General features: G+C 48.9%; 3 protein-coding genes across 3 annotated transcripts; all 3 read right to left on the bottom strand.

Annotated features, from left to right (window-relative positions):
* Positions 1–3,008: 3,008 nt before the first annotated feature.
* Positions 3,009–4,135, bottom strand: FSUBG_914 (transcription initiation factor TFIID TFIIF subunit; the record flags this gene model as incomplete). The annotated part of the gene is made up of 5 exons (XM_036687621.1): positions 3,009–3,032; positions 3,089–3,174; positions 3,290–3,682; positions 3,754–3,902; positions 4,032–4,135. 5 exons carry the CDS (start codon positions 4,133–4,135, stop codon positions 3,009–3,011), a joined length of 756 nt encoding a protein of 251 aa, XP_036543500.1.
* Positions 4,136–6,745: 2,610 nt separating this feature from the next.
* FSUBG_915 (spi1-GTP-binding protein) lies at positions 6,746–7,580 on the bottom strand (the record flags this gene model as incomplete). The annotated part of the gene is made up of 3 exons (XM_036687632.1): positions 6,746–6,840; positions 6,896–7,283; positions 7,365–7,580. The coding sequence occupies 3 exons, from the start codon at positions 7,578–7,580 to the stop codon at positions 6,746–6,748; spliced, it is 699 nt and encodes a 232-aa protein (XP_036543501.1).
* A 1,350-nt stretch (positions 7,581–8,930) lies between these two features.
* On the bottom strand, positions 8,931–10,958 carry FSUBG_916 (uncharacterized protein; the record flags this gene model as incomplete). The annotated part of the gene is made up of 1 exon (XM_036687643.1): positions 8,931–10,958. The coding sequence occupies one exon, from the start codon at positions 10,956–10,958 to the stop codon at positions 8,931–8,933; it is 2,028 nt and encodes a 675-aa protein (XP_036543502.1).
* Between the last annotated feature and the right edge of the window lie 1,815 nt (positions 10,959–12,773).

Genomic DNA, 12,773 nt, shown 5'->3' on the forward strand with positions numbered 1-12,773 from the left:
TTGAGGGGAAGGGAGACGTTGAGACTGTAACTACCTGAATAGTAAGGTAGGTAGGTACCTACTGTGCCCAGCGAATGAGACAGGCTGCAATGGTTGTTCTGGGGGTGAAACAAAGATGTCGGTAAAGCTGGAACAGATTTGATAGGCTCAAAGGCCATCAGAGAAGGTCACGAGCGTTGTCGTTATTTTCGTTGTCATCTCTGTCCAACGACTAGTCAGCATTCACACGTTGATATTAGAAATCAACATGGACATTGGAGGGTGAAAAGACTTAGGACTCTAAGGTAAAGTAGGTTGGGATGTAAAAATAAATTGATCAGAGACCCCAACTTACTGAACACTGAACTCACCAAGACAGGTACCTACCTACCTACCTAGTTATCGTTGTAAATCTGCCACAGTGATTTTATCACTTGGGGTCAAAGTCTTACGTTTTCTCTCCATCCTCTAGGAGGCGTAGTACACACCAATTGTCAGGTGATGGATTGTCAATGTGATACCTTACGTATTGGAAATCAAGAGTAACTTTCTTCGACTTGGGAGATGACACAGTACACAGCATAGCCATTCCAATCGAGATCAGTCCAGTTTCCATTCGTGTTAGCTAGTCTATATGCCAAGGAGGTTTACAGGAATGGCGTTTGGTCTTCCGCCTCCCATCTTCACCGTACGTTATAACATAACAATCACCTGCCTAGGTATTCTACTACAAGTTCCCAGCCCACTGAACATAGTAGCATCGTCTACAACATCGTCAGAATTTTCAATGACACGGTAAGGTTAAAAAAAAAGTCTAGAAAAAAAGAACAAAAGACCCCGGCTGGTCAAAAGTTCACGTTATCCCGAGACAGGCAAGTCGATAACCAAGACCAAGCCTTATTGGCTCACCCGGAATTTGATATCGTTTTCCTGCAAAACCGCTGCAGGCGATCGAGAAACCAGGGCCCAGGATCCAATCTTGTGCAGCCATCAGAGGAGCAAAAGAGCAACTCCCTGGGCCTAGCAGCTAACTTCCACCATGATCTTCCTCTAGGTAAACTTTGTATGTCTAGGGCCTGTTTGGCATTAACAACTGAGACAATTGTGACCTCTTTCTAGCCTTGTTTCTTCTCTTCTTTTCGAAGAAAGCTTCTTGATATCTTTATTGCCTTCGAAGACTCCATTTCTCTAAAAGCTACCAACATATTATATCCATAATCTCGAGCTTCAATATGCATCAGCACTTATCTAAAGCCCCCCTTTCGCCCCCTCCTATGTCATCCACACAACCAATCATGAACCTGAGGCGCACGTCACGTTGCCAACGCCTCCATCTTGACATGTTTTACATAACTTAACTTAACGCGTCGGTCTATCAAACCCATTTCTCACACGTCTCGTAAGAATTATCTAGAACAAGAAGGACATAATTGATCCCTGCAACAACAGCACCAACAATGAACGTGCAGCCTTGAGTTGCGTTATCCCTGCCTCTCATTGTGGATTGTTTTTACGTCTTGGCTCCTGAACCCCGCAGAGACGAATGCTACCCCTACTTTCTCCCCATTCGTCAATGGCAGCTATCAACAACCGCCATGTCTCAGTGCTCACTCGCCCACATACATAGTATGTATGTATCTACATATGTATGTGTCGTGACTTGGTCTGTAGCAATACAATCTTGTATGTATAAAAATGCCCGTCTCTGTTAGATTTCCGGGCCGGAGCCGGAGCCGGAGCCGGGAAACTACATGACCCCCCCCCCAAACGTCGGACGGGAGCTCAAGAACGTGGCTTACAAAACGCCCAACTTGCAGTAGCTGTTCTGATATCTTACCAAACGACGCCCTATCGCTTGCCATCGTGTAAACCACCAAAAGACCCCTGCCACGATGCGTACGTAACAGCAACGCACTCAGGCGGAGAATTACTCCTCGCTTCGCTTGCTTATCTTCGTCCTCCACCGTGTCCATCTTTCCGTCACTGCCGGGGAACCCGTGCAAACAGATCCCCGCTCACTTCCTCAATCAAGGTGTCACTGCTACTCAAGTCCCATAAGTGCCGATGCGGCTCACCAAGTCATCACCAAGAGTTGCGTCTCAGCCGGACCGGTAGTTGGGAGTTGTGAGGGGCGCGATTTTGTAGATGATCTGAAGGGGGCCGATGATGGTGTGTTCTAACAGAAGTGGCATTTTGATGTGCAGCTGGCTGTTGAATATTAACACCAAGGTCATAGAGATTCAGAGAGCCATGACTTGAATACTCCCAACCAGGACCTTGGGTCTTGATTGTTTGAACCCAGCGATTAAGAAGCGGCAGATGTTATAATACCATATTGCCCAAGTAATCCTCGATTTACGACGAGATCAGCCTGGGAGGCATAAGAGACCGTCTGTCGCCTCATGCTTCAACCTACTTGTGTTATTTGACATCCTCAAGTTCGTCATCGGGTTTCAACCACCATGTAGCGTTTGCACCGAGACGCACATCCTCGGGTATCCAGTAGCCAGTCCGGGCAACATCCGTACTGACACGGCACTCCGTTACATCCTCCACCCACGAGAAAACGGCAAGATTCAATGACCAACCCGATTGAAATGATCGATCCGGTCCGCTGAGCTGACCGGCCGAAGCCGAGCCAAGCCTCGATTTTATTGGCCAGTTCTCCCTCAATGTTCATCACCCGGGCCCGAAATCCGACGTCCATCCATCAACGGCGTTGTTACAGCATCCTGTCATATCATTATATCTGGGAGGCGATCAAGACAACATGACGGCAAATTATACAGAACTTTCAATGAGGTGGTACTGCAGGTGATTACTCCGTTGGAACACATGGTCAAAGAAAAAAAAAGGTCAGATACATCTTTTGGTTCCCTTTCCCTTTCTGGTCCGTCCCCTCCGTGCTCATTAACTCGTCATTTTCCTAAATCCAGATGCTTCAGCAACTCCCAAGCACAAACTATAGACCGATTTGTCGACGGAATGACATTAGAGGTATTAACAATCGGATACGTCTACATGGACATCTAGCCGACAAGGCCCTTCTTGGACTATTACGTGGTCAGTAATCACGAAACGCTCAGCAACGACCGCCAGGAAAACTTACAAGGTGATCCCAAAGCTTCGACGTCAAGCCATCCGGCATAGTGTAGAGATCAATCGAGAACTCTCCGGCTTTAACCAAGTCATCCACTATTAGCCCACCATACACATCAATTTCATGGAAAAGACAAGGATGGATTGCAATCAAACGTAAAGGAAAGTGCAAGAGTAGGAGTGGTGATACAAACTTGATGGGAGAACTCACCTTCGACATCACTTCTAATGTACGTGTCTGGTCCCTTGTTTTCGTTGATAATCTGAATCACACGCAGCAGATCCTCCTCCTCGAGCTTCTCCAGGGACTCTGCAATCTTCTCGTAGTCGTACTTCTGGGAGCTCTTCTTGGTCGCAAGTCCCTTCTTCTTGGTCCTGTGGTCGTCATCGGTGGGAAGAGGACCGGTTTCACGCAAGCGCTCCTGCAAGTTCTGTGAAGGGTTTTTGAAGACCACAGTGTGCGTCTGCTCATATCGGTCCTGCTGGAAGTTGAGATCATGAACGATGGGTGCTAGCTTGGTCTTCTCCGTGGTGTAACAGTCGATGCTAATCTCGAACTCGCCCCAGCCCTCGTTCTTACACGTGAAGGGTGCTTTCTGGAAGCCTGGTAGGTGGCGCAAAGTTGTTAATTATCATGCTTTGCCTCGGAATATCAGGAATTCGTCTCAAACATACTCTGAACGGGGTTATCAAAGGTAGGGTGTAGATTATAGACGACCTTGGTGAAGACGTCTGCGGGGCGCTCGTTGCCATCTTCATCTAGCAAGAAGACCTTCAAGCTCCATTCTCGCATGGGGAACGCCTCTACGGGTGACGGCTTGTCGCTAATAAAACACGACTGTCAGTACCTGAAAACATGTTGCTCGAATCGCTTCTGAAGCAGGTCTTGATCAAGAAGGCACGCGATTCAAGGAAAGCAGCCGAGACGTTGGAAAAGATTGGCGCAAACCTACATGACATGTTGCTCGGTGACAACTCTGATTTTGCGCTCCAAAAAGTTAGCCTTGGTTCTAAGTGTCACTCTGACGGGTGCTGCTCGTGAGCGGCGCGGAGCCATGATGATGAGTTGTTGGAGTGTAGTGCGCAGTTGTTTGGAGATGTGGGAAGCTTAGCAGGTGGGCAATAAAAGTCACACGGTAACACAAAACCTCAAATATATGAAGTAAGTTCAAGACGCGCTGGCGCACAGTGTAGGCATGGAATGAGAGTAGAGAAGAGACACAAAGGCGTGGTAAAGTGCGTGACAGAAACTGGTGGAATATGAGAATGAGGCTGCAACAACGCGCAGCAAACGGGCTCATTGAAGTGCAACAGCACAGAGGCAAACATCAAGGCGAGACCAATCAGTCAGTGCCTTAACGGACACTACAGCTGCCAAATAGAAAGCATCATGGATGGGCGTCCATGGCCGATGTTCTGTCTTTAGCTGTCCGACCTCAACGCGTGACGCTTGTCACCGTTTGTCACTGACACGGACACTGGCTAGCACTGGCAAATGCAAATGCAAATGCAAATGCAGATGCAGATGCAGATGCAGATGCAGACAGATACGAACATCTAGACCGCGACCAATCTTTTGCAGAGCCTCACCGCGCGACACACTTGACCGTGAAGCGAAACAAAGCCAGACTTGACACAACCGAGGACAAATCAAGCACCCAAAGACAGGAAAGAAAGCCAAGGTAGGTAGAGAAAGGCTGCGACTACAGCAAGAGGCGAAAACGGCGAAGCAATAACATGAATGAGTACAGCAGCCCAAGGGGGCTAAAATGATCCGAATACACGTCGAAGGAGCAGGGCAATGCGACTCGGGGGGAGGATTGGACTGGACTGGGTTGGATTGGATCGGATTTTCAAACTCACCTCGACCAACATCTTTTCTCCAGGTCAATAAACAGCAATTGGAAGTTAGGTAACCAAACGTGGAGGGCAGATTTGGAAGATAAGGTAGAGACGGGAACAGCCAAGAAGATGGACGTGGATACACAGGGACACACAAGTGATGAGGAAAGGATGTGATGCGTCGGGTCGAGTTACAAAGACGACACGGCCAAAGGCAAGGTACAGCAGTTGAAAATGAAGTGAACGAATGGATGGGACTGGAAACGAAACGGCGGCGGAAAACGGAGACACGCCAGCCTGTACAGCCAAAGACAGCCCAGGAGACAGTTGGTTGCTAGTTGCTGGTTGGACGGGGCAGCTACTAAGGCAGGGCAGAGAAATGCTGCTCGTACCTACCTACTAAGGTACTAAGGTAAGGATACCTACCTAGGTACCTATGGGCCCCCGGGGCAGGCGCAGTCAAGTCTACTACTGGTACCTCAAGCTAACATGGAAAGAAACTGACGATTAACAAGGCAGACGACACGAGTTTTCTGAAATGAGCTCTGTACCAAGGAAATACAAGTCAAGGGAAGCAAAAGAAAGAAGAAGTTCAAGGCGCGAGGGCTTAGAAGCAACAAGCTGATCGATCTACTATTATACCTAGACAGACTCGACGCGAAGCCCAAGACGTGAATTGTTTTTGTCTCCTGTCTTGCGCTTATAGGGGAAAGGTTCCAGGTTCCAGGGCACAGGACACACTGAATTGCTGGCTCCACAAAGTTACCTGGCCTTCATGCTTTTTCTTGGCTCGTCATGTCTTGCCTCACCTCACCTCGAGGAGCAAGAAACATCGGACCTTGATATAGGGTGTCCAGATAAACTCAGCAAAAGGTATCCTAAGCTTATGCTAATTTACCTGAGTCTTTTTGTCATTTATGATCAAGGTCCTGAGTTTTCTTTCCTCCCTAGCCTCATTCCGTTCTTTGGGTTTCCCAATGACGTGAATATACCAATGGGAACAGATATGATACAAGAGGAGTTCAAAGTCAGGCCTCTATTCTGGACTGCCAACTCTGTTTGTAGACTGTGTAATCTGCCAGTAGGGGAATGTCGACAGTGGCATGTTAGTTCTTCCATAACACCCAACGAACAAATGACAACCCGGTTGGCTTCCAGATTAATGGCGCGCACAATACCGCGGACAGCTGTACCATGATCCAACATACACTCAAACAGCACTATTATTCGTCATATCAACTCGAGTCCTCATCACCCAGGAAACTAGAGCAAACATGACGGTGAGACTCACCAGCCACAGCTCCAACCTCGACACCAACATCAGCCACATCGACCGCCCACAACTCATCAAATTCGAGTCACGAACAATTCGTTTATATACTTAGTAATAAACAAGATGTCTATGGAATTTTTTTTTTCTTTTACTTCTTTCAACAGGGTGCTATGTGATATGATGTTCCTATGATGCTAACTATCCATCCGTCCATCCATCCACCAATCCGCCCTGGGGCTGAATCGAGGCCGTTCACCTCAAAAATAAAAAAATCCTTTCCGTCCTAGGAATCTCTATCTATCCATATCAAAAACAGACTCGGGAGTTGGTGTTGTGGCGTGGGTGAAGTGCGCGCGTATATGTGACGGGCCAAGCGTCCTCAGCAGTATAAGGAGCTCGCTTGCTGTTCTGTTGTGGCATGCTATATGGGAGTGTTGGAGTGGATTTGCTTCTGTAAATCGCGGAGCTACGAACGAGTGGGAGCCTCTGGCGATATACAGATCCATCTCCGAAGGGGCAGGGGAAGGGGAGGGGTCGTATGAGATAGGCTGCTTAGGAAGCGGGAGCCTCGGCGTCCTGAGCCTTGTTGAAGATCTCCTCGTTCTCCTTCTGGGCCTTCATGAAGGAGTCCTTGAAGTTGTTGGCATCTATAAATCAGTTAGCGTTTGCCTTTACCGGAGTTCGTTGACCGGTGGAACATACTCTCAGCGTTGGCAAATCGAATAGCCAGAGTAACAGCCTCGGGCTCACCCTCGCTGACATCGGCAGCAGCGTTCCACACCCAGCTTCGGTCGGAGCCAACGTTGGGGGAGAGCTTCATCTCGGGGACGATGTAGTGGTTGGCGCAGACCTTGAGGGTCTTGTCGCGACGCATAACAAGTCGGGTCTTGCCGTTCTCCTTGTGCTTGAGCAGACGAACGTCGCCGGTGCCACGCTCCTTCCACTCGCTGCTCTCCTTGACGAACTTGAAAAGCTTAGCGCGCATCTTGAAGGTCTGCTCCTCGGCCTCCTCGTTGGTCTTGGTGTCAACCTTCTCGGTCAGCTTGATGACGGGCTCGAAGTGGACATCCTCGGACTCGGGAGCCTCCTCCTATTTAAGTATTCCTGTTAGCCTCATACGTTTCGCGGGGATACGGTTCCAGCATGCCACTGCTGAGACATGCGAACGTACCTCGTCACCCTTGGCAGCCTCAGCAGCTTCTCGCTGGGCCTTGGCACTGCCAGAGTTGTCACCACGCTCCTCCTCCTCCTTCTTCTCCTTCTTAGCACCACCGCCGAACATGGAGAAGACAGACGAAGATGTGACAGGCTTCTCAGCCTCAGCGGGCTTGGTCTCCTCAGGCTTGGTCTCCTCAACCTTGGGCTCGGTGGGCTCGGAAGCAGACATCTTGATGGTTTGCGTGTTCGGTTGAGAATAAACTCGAAGTTCTGTTGCCCCTCAGACGTCAGCAACTTTTTTTTTGCGTATCCAGGATCCCAGGTCCCGCAGGCATGCTTTTTACCCCTCCTCAGGTAAGGAGGGGCTCAGGACCTTTATTGCCCCAAGCGTCTCATGGGGAGGGAGAAAGGGACAAAAGCCGGACAGAGGAAAGCGTGCCATCAGACTTACCAGATAAGCGAGATGTAATTAGGAAGATGCTTCCGGGAACGCAAGGGACGGTATTGAAAGTTTATGCTGTGGTGTTGATGGATGTATGGAAAGTAGATGGCGGAAGTGGGTTGCGGTCAAGGTCTGGTGATTTGTTTTCACTTGGGCTTAGTTACCTTAGGTTGTCTGTCCGTCAGGCTGCCGTCCTGCCGCCCTATGGTAGGTACTGAAAAAAACTGAACTGCCCCTCCTTTTCCCCTGGGCTGTTGTGCCCCCTCCACTGCTGCAAGAACTTCTGCGGCAAAAGTCAACAATGGTACCTTACCTGGTGATTGGGGACCACTTTGAGCTCTGACAAAGTACCTCTCAGTTCATTATTAGCTGCAGAGATACTTGCTAGGCCTCGAAGCAAGCAATCGAGCAGGGTTTGCAAGATTGCCTGTGGAGTAACTCATTGAGTGGGGCTTAAAGTGCAGGATTTGGTATATTCGTTATGAACCACGGCAATACTCGAACAATATGTCGTGAATGTTAGTGGTTCAGAATAAGGGCATGTTGAGTAAAGACTAATTTATGTACATTACCTATTGAGAATTTTACCGTCTATTCAAACCTGTATTAGCGGCTTCACTTTGCAATATATATTTAGTTCCGAGGCCATTCAATAATTTCACGACACTTTCTATTTGTTTAGTTCTGCTGCCCAAAGACTGACTGTAGTGCTCATTTCCACCGATAAGTGATACGATTCATGAGATGAGACGAAGTAAATTATTGTATTTACCTGACTATAGTTGGTTTCCTTTTCGTTCTGATCTTACAGGCAACTCACCACGCCAACAACGAATCACTTTCCGCTTAAAAATAAGACACTCAAAGCTCGTGAAAGAGGTTCGTCGATACCGTTGACTATCATAGAAATAAAAGTGAGGAAAGAGCAACCATAATAGAAAAAAGACGTCTACAGATGGTATGAGACCCATGAACTCCAAATCCACCACCGGCCCAACTAAACCCATACCTCAGCGTTACCAAAATAAGTCCATCCTTGACATATAAGTCCTCGTCCAACCATAATGATGAGGGGGAATAACATGGAAAGAGAAAACCTTGCGCCATAACACACAAACCAGGGTCCTTTTTCTGCCACTATACCCTCTGTCCTTCTCCGGTGTCGCGACGGTTCTTTGAGGACCAAGCACGGAAGAACTGTTCGAAAGAAGACGCCTTAATGGTCTTGTTCGCAGCCTTTCGAAGCTTTCTGTCGTTCGCAAGTTTCTTGGCCATGAACTGCTTGGCCGCACGTTGGTAGCGAGTATACTCTTTCTCTCCTGCAGTGTACTTGATCCACCAGAGCCTAGCTTGGATCTGAGCATTCAGCAAATCCAACTTTGCTTGTTGTTGCATCGCTTGCGTGTCAGGCATGTACAGCTTGACGTCGCCCACAACAACCTCCAGTTGTCTCGAAATGCCCTCCGTCGCTAACTTGGCACGGTCTCTGATATCGGCCTTGATCCAGCTCAAAGATCGGTGGGCCTTTTGGAATCTGTGTTCCAAGTCCTTGAAGAAACTGTCAGATGTATTCATGAAGTTGTCAGAGGCTGTTCCCAAGGAGCGTTTGGCTTCCTCGAGACACCGTTCTGCCTCTTGAGCAGCAGCGGGGACAAGTTCTGGGAAGTATTGTGCAAAGGCCCAGGTCGAGTCCAAAGCTTCTGAGATAATGCCCTTCTGGAATACGATACGAAGGACCTTGTGAACCTTGGGTCGACAAGTAGTGAAAATGTCAACCTTGATTGTTCCATAGGATTCCTCCTTGGGGATCTTGAGAAGAATGCCTTCGTCGACGGATGAGGTACCGAATCCAACGGATTGATCACCTCGCTTGGCATCGAACTTGAGACAGTCACGATCAAGCCATAGTTTCTTAGCACTTCGAGGCATGTGGATTAAAAAGCCACCTCGCTGTCTGGTGACAGTCACCTCGGGCTGCTTGGCACCCCAGAGCCACTCATCGGGTCGGAGGTTCTCAAGAGGTACAAGACCTGTAGGTCCCGCTGAGGTTGAAACAACCGGCAAAGTTGGCAATGAAGTATAACTTGAAGTCAACAGAGTGGGGTGAGTTGTGACAGCGGAGGTGGCTGCGGGTATGTGGGGTACTACATCTTTCGATAGTGGAGTGTAGCAGGTGCGGATCAACGACATCAAGACAAGGGCGAGGACCGCAGGGAAGATAGATTTGGCGAATTTGATCATTGCCTCCCGAGGACGGACCGTATGGGGCTGAACTTCATTCAACCATTTGTTGAATCGCGCTCGCTGGCTCTCTGCCTGCTCTTCAACATCATCAGGAGACGGCTTCTGGCTGTCTTCAGTCATGCTAGCGTCGGGGCTAGGGATCGATGGGGTTTTGAGGCTTTGTTGAGTATACTCAAGAGAGCTTCGAGATCGAGCTTCATCCTCTGACTCAGATTCAGGCTCGGCTTTGGCATCAGTCTCAGGCTCGGGCTCGGGCTCTTCTTCCGCCTCGATTTCTGCCTCGACCTCGGGAAGAGGGCCATTTTTTACGACTGAGGCCCAGCTTTGCTCTGCTCGTGGAGTCTCGTTTATGTCCATAGATTCAGACACAGACGCGGCCTGTGACTCTTGTAGAGACTGTAAAACGGGGGGTTCGTTCTCATCGGCAAGAGATTCGTCATCGCATGTCTGCTCAGTGCCGGCGAGGCTATGAACGTCTTCGGGGTAGTGTACGTCGAGGGAGCCGACAGACTCGCTGATAGACTCAGTGTAGTTTCCGTCCTGAGACTCGGTATCGGTGCCCGAGATTAGTTCATAAGTGGACTCGGACAAGCCAGTGTCCTCAGTAGTGGTAGTGATACGCATGATGTCTGGATTACTGGACGATATCCAGTTGGCGAGATGCCGATTGCCTTGGGGGCGAGGAAATCGTAGAGTAGGTTCAGAAGTAGACAAAGAACTTCGGTTCGGTGATATTGTGCTCGGACTAGGCGTTGCCGGTGTTGTCGGACGGGACAAGGGGCTCGAGGTTCGACGCTGGGGAGCTGGTGTAAGCGAAAAGGTCGAGGATGATGACGATGGGGACTGGCGAGTCGATCGTTGTTCAGTATCACGGTGGACGGCAGAAGGAGTGGATGGAGTATCAGGGTCCTGCTGTTCCATAACGATGCGAAGATACAGTAAAACCAGGTTCTATCCCATCAGAAGCTTCATAGCAAGAAGCAACCTGCGAAGGATAATACGATGAGGCGTCAGGTGAAGTCGGATTGCGAGGGGCAAGTGAGAGCGAGGTGGGAGGATAAGGTGAGGGGTGAGCGGAAGGCCGGATAATGGGGAAGGGGGGTCTGCGTAGGACAGTGATGGCGGGGGGAAGCCTGGAGGAATATTGTGGAAGAATAGATGTGAATGAATTCTTGTTTTGTGTTTGTGGAAAGACTGAGTTCAGAGGAGAAGAGAAGAGAACTAACAGGCGAAGTCGGAGTCACAAAAATGTTGTCTCAACGCAGTCTGGAAGTATCGTTGTTCCAGGTTGCTCCGGGTCCGTGAGGTCCAATGTTGGCGAAGGCGTATAGACTGAGCTTGGCCTGCTTCGCTGCCTGGGGCTGTCTGTCTATGGCCAAAGAGCAAGGCAGCCAAAAAGAGGTGGAGATTTGGCTATTGCGTGCACTTTACGTGGCAGAGGTTGGTCAAATAGAAAGTCGGCGTGTTGCTGAGGTCAAAAACTCAAATCCAAAGGTTCCTGTTGTGTTGTGTTGTTGCGATGAAATGTGTCGCTGGGCTACTGACTACCTATGTATGATGATGGCGCACAGTCTGGGGTTCGGGTTGTGAGGATAAGCTCGGGCTTCGAAGCTGATAAGATCACAGTGTATGCCCTTTGCTGGTGTCAGAAGAAGGGGCTCTTTTCGTAGTAGATAGACAGCTCAAAGAACCAAGAGCAGGTGATGTTGAGGGGCAGGAGAAAGTAGAGAAGACGAAGCAGAAGAAGATGGATGGATAAGGCAGACGAAATAGATGTTCACTCCCTCACTCAAGCTGCAGGTAACCCAGCTGTGGATCGCTTTGAGCTTGAGCTTACATGACAGATGCCTTGAATTATGGCGTCGTCCTGAACCTAAAATACGTACTCTCCTCCCTATATGCTTCTATAAGCTTCAGCTTCAGCCCTTTGTTTCTTTGTATAGAAGCAATGAAGCAATTTGAATCATCTATTCACCACCTCTCGAGGTTGTTGTGATGTGTTTGATGTCTTTCCCGTCCTCGTTGTCGTCACTTAAACTGGGGTCCCTGCTAGCACCAAAGAGGATCCATGCATTTCACGCCCATTTAGATAGGGAGACAGCTCCAGGGGGGATTTGCCCAAGTCAACCTGCAAAGTTTCAAGCTTTTTGTGAACTTTCAAGTCTGCAAAAGTGGAAATATTTCTTCGAGTCACATATCTTGTACCACTTGGTCATTTAAACTCTCTTTGCCCTGTTTGTTTCTCGCTTCCTGGTGACACGTCTCTTGATATTCAGTTTCCTACGTCTCTAAGGGCTTATCGCTATGCATGGCACTATCGAACCCTGCAACCCCCACCATGAACCGTCGTGACCTCTTAGCGCAACTGCGGGGTATGATACTTCTGTTTCGGGCTGAAATAGCCCACTCATTAGACCTCGTGAGCAAACCTCCCGTCTCATCTGTTGGGCTGTCAGGTCAGTTTCGAGATAGACTTAACCGCCGAACCCGATTTCTTTTCTTCTATATCGGTACTACTAGTATTTAAGCGCGAGATAAGACTCATAGAAGAGTCATTTCGTGAGCTTGTTAATTACACCATTCTCACCGCTATGGTTCATGTTGTCCAATTACTTATACGATGCCCAAAACCAACAATAGCTACCTAGGTAGCCAACAAACGCCATAGGATGCAGCCCCATGTCAGAATATTATTCTCATACGTATACGATATTGGCAGCATGAGGTAAGATGCAT

The sequence above is a fragment of the Fusarium subglutinans genome, assembly GCF_013396075.1.
Source record: "Fusarium subglutinans strain NRRL 66333 chromosome Unknown NRRL66333_c0000004, whole genome shotgun sequence".
Lineage (NCBI taxonomy): Eukaryota > Fungi > Ascomycota > Sordariomycetes > Hypocreales > Nectriaceae > Fusarium > Fusarium subglutinans.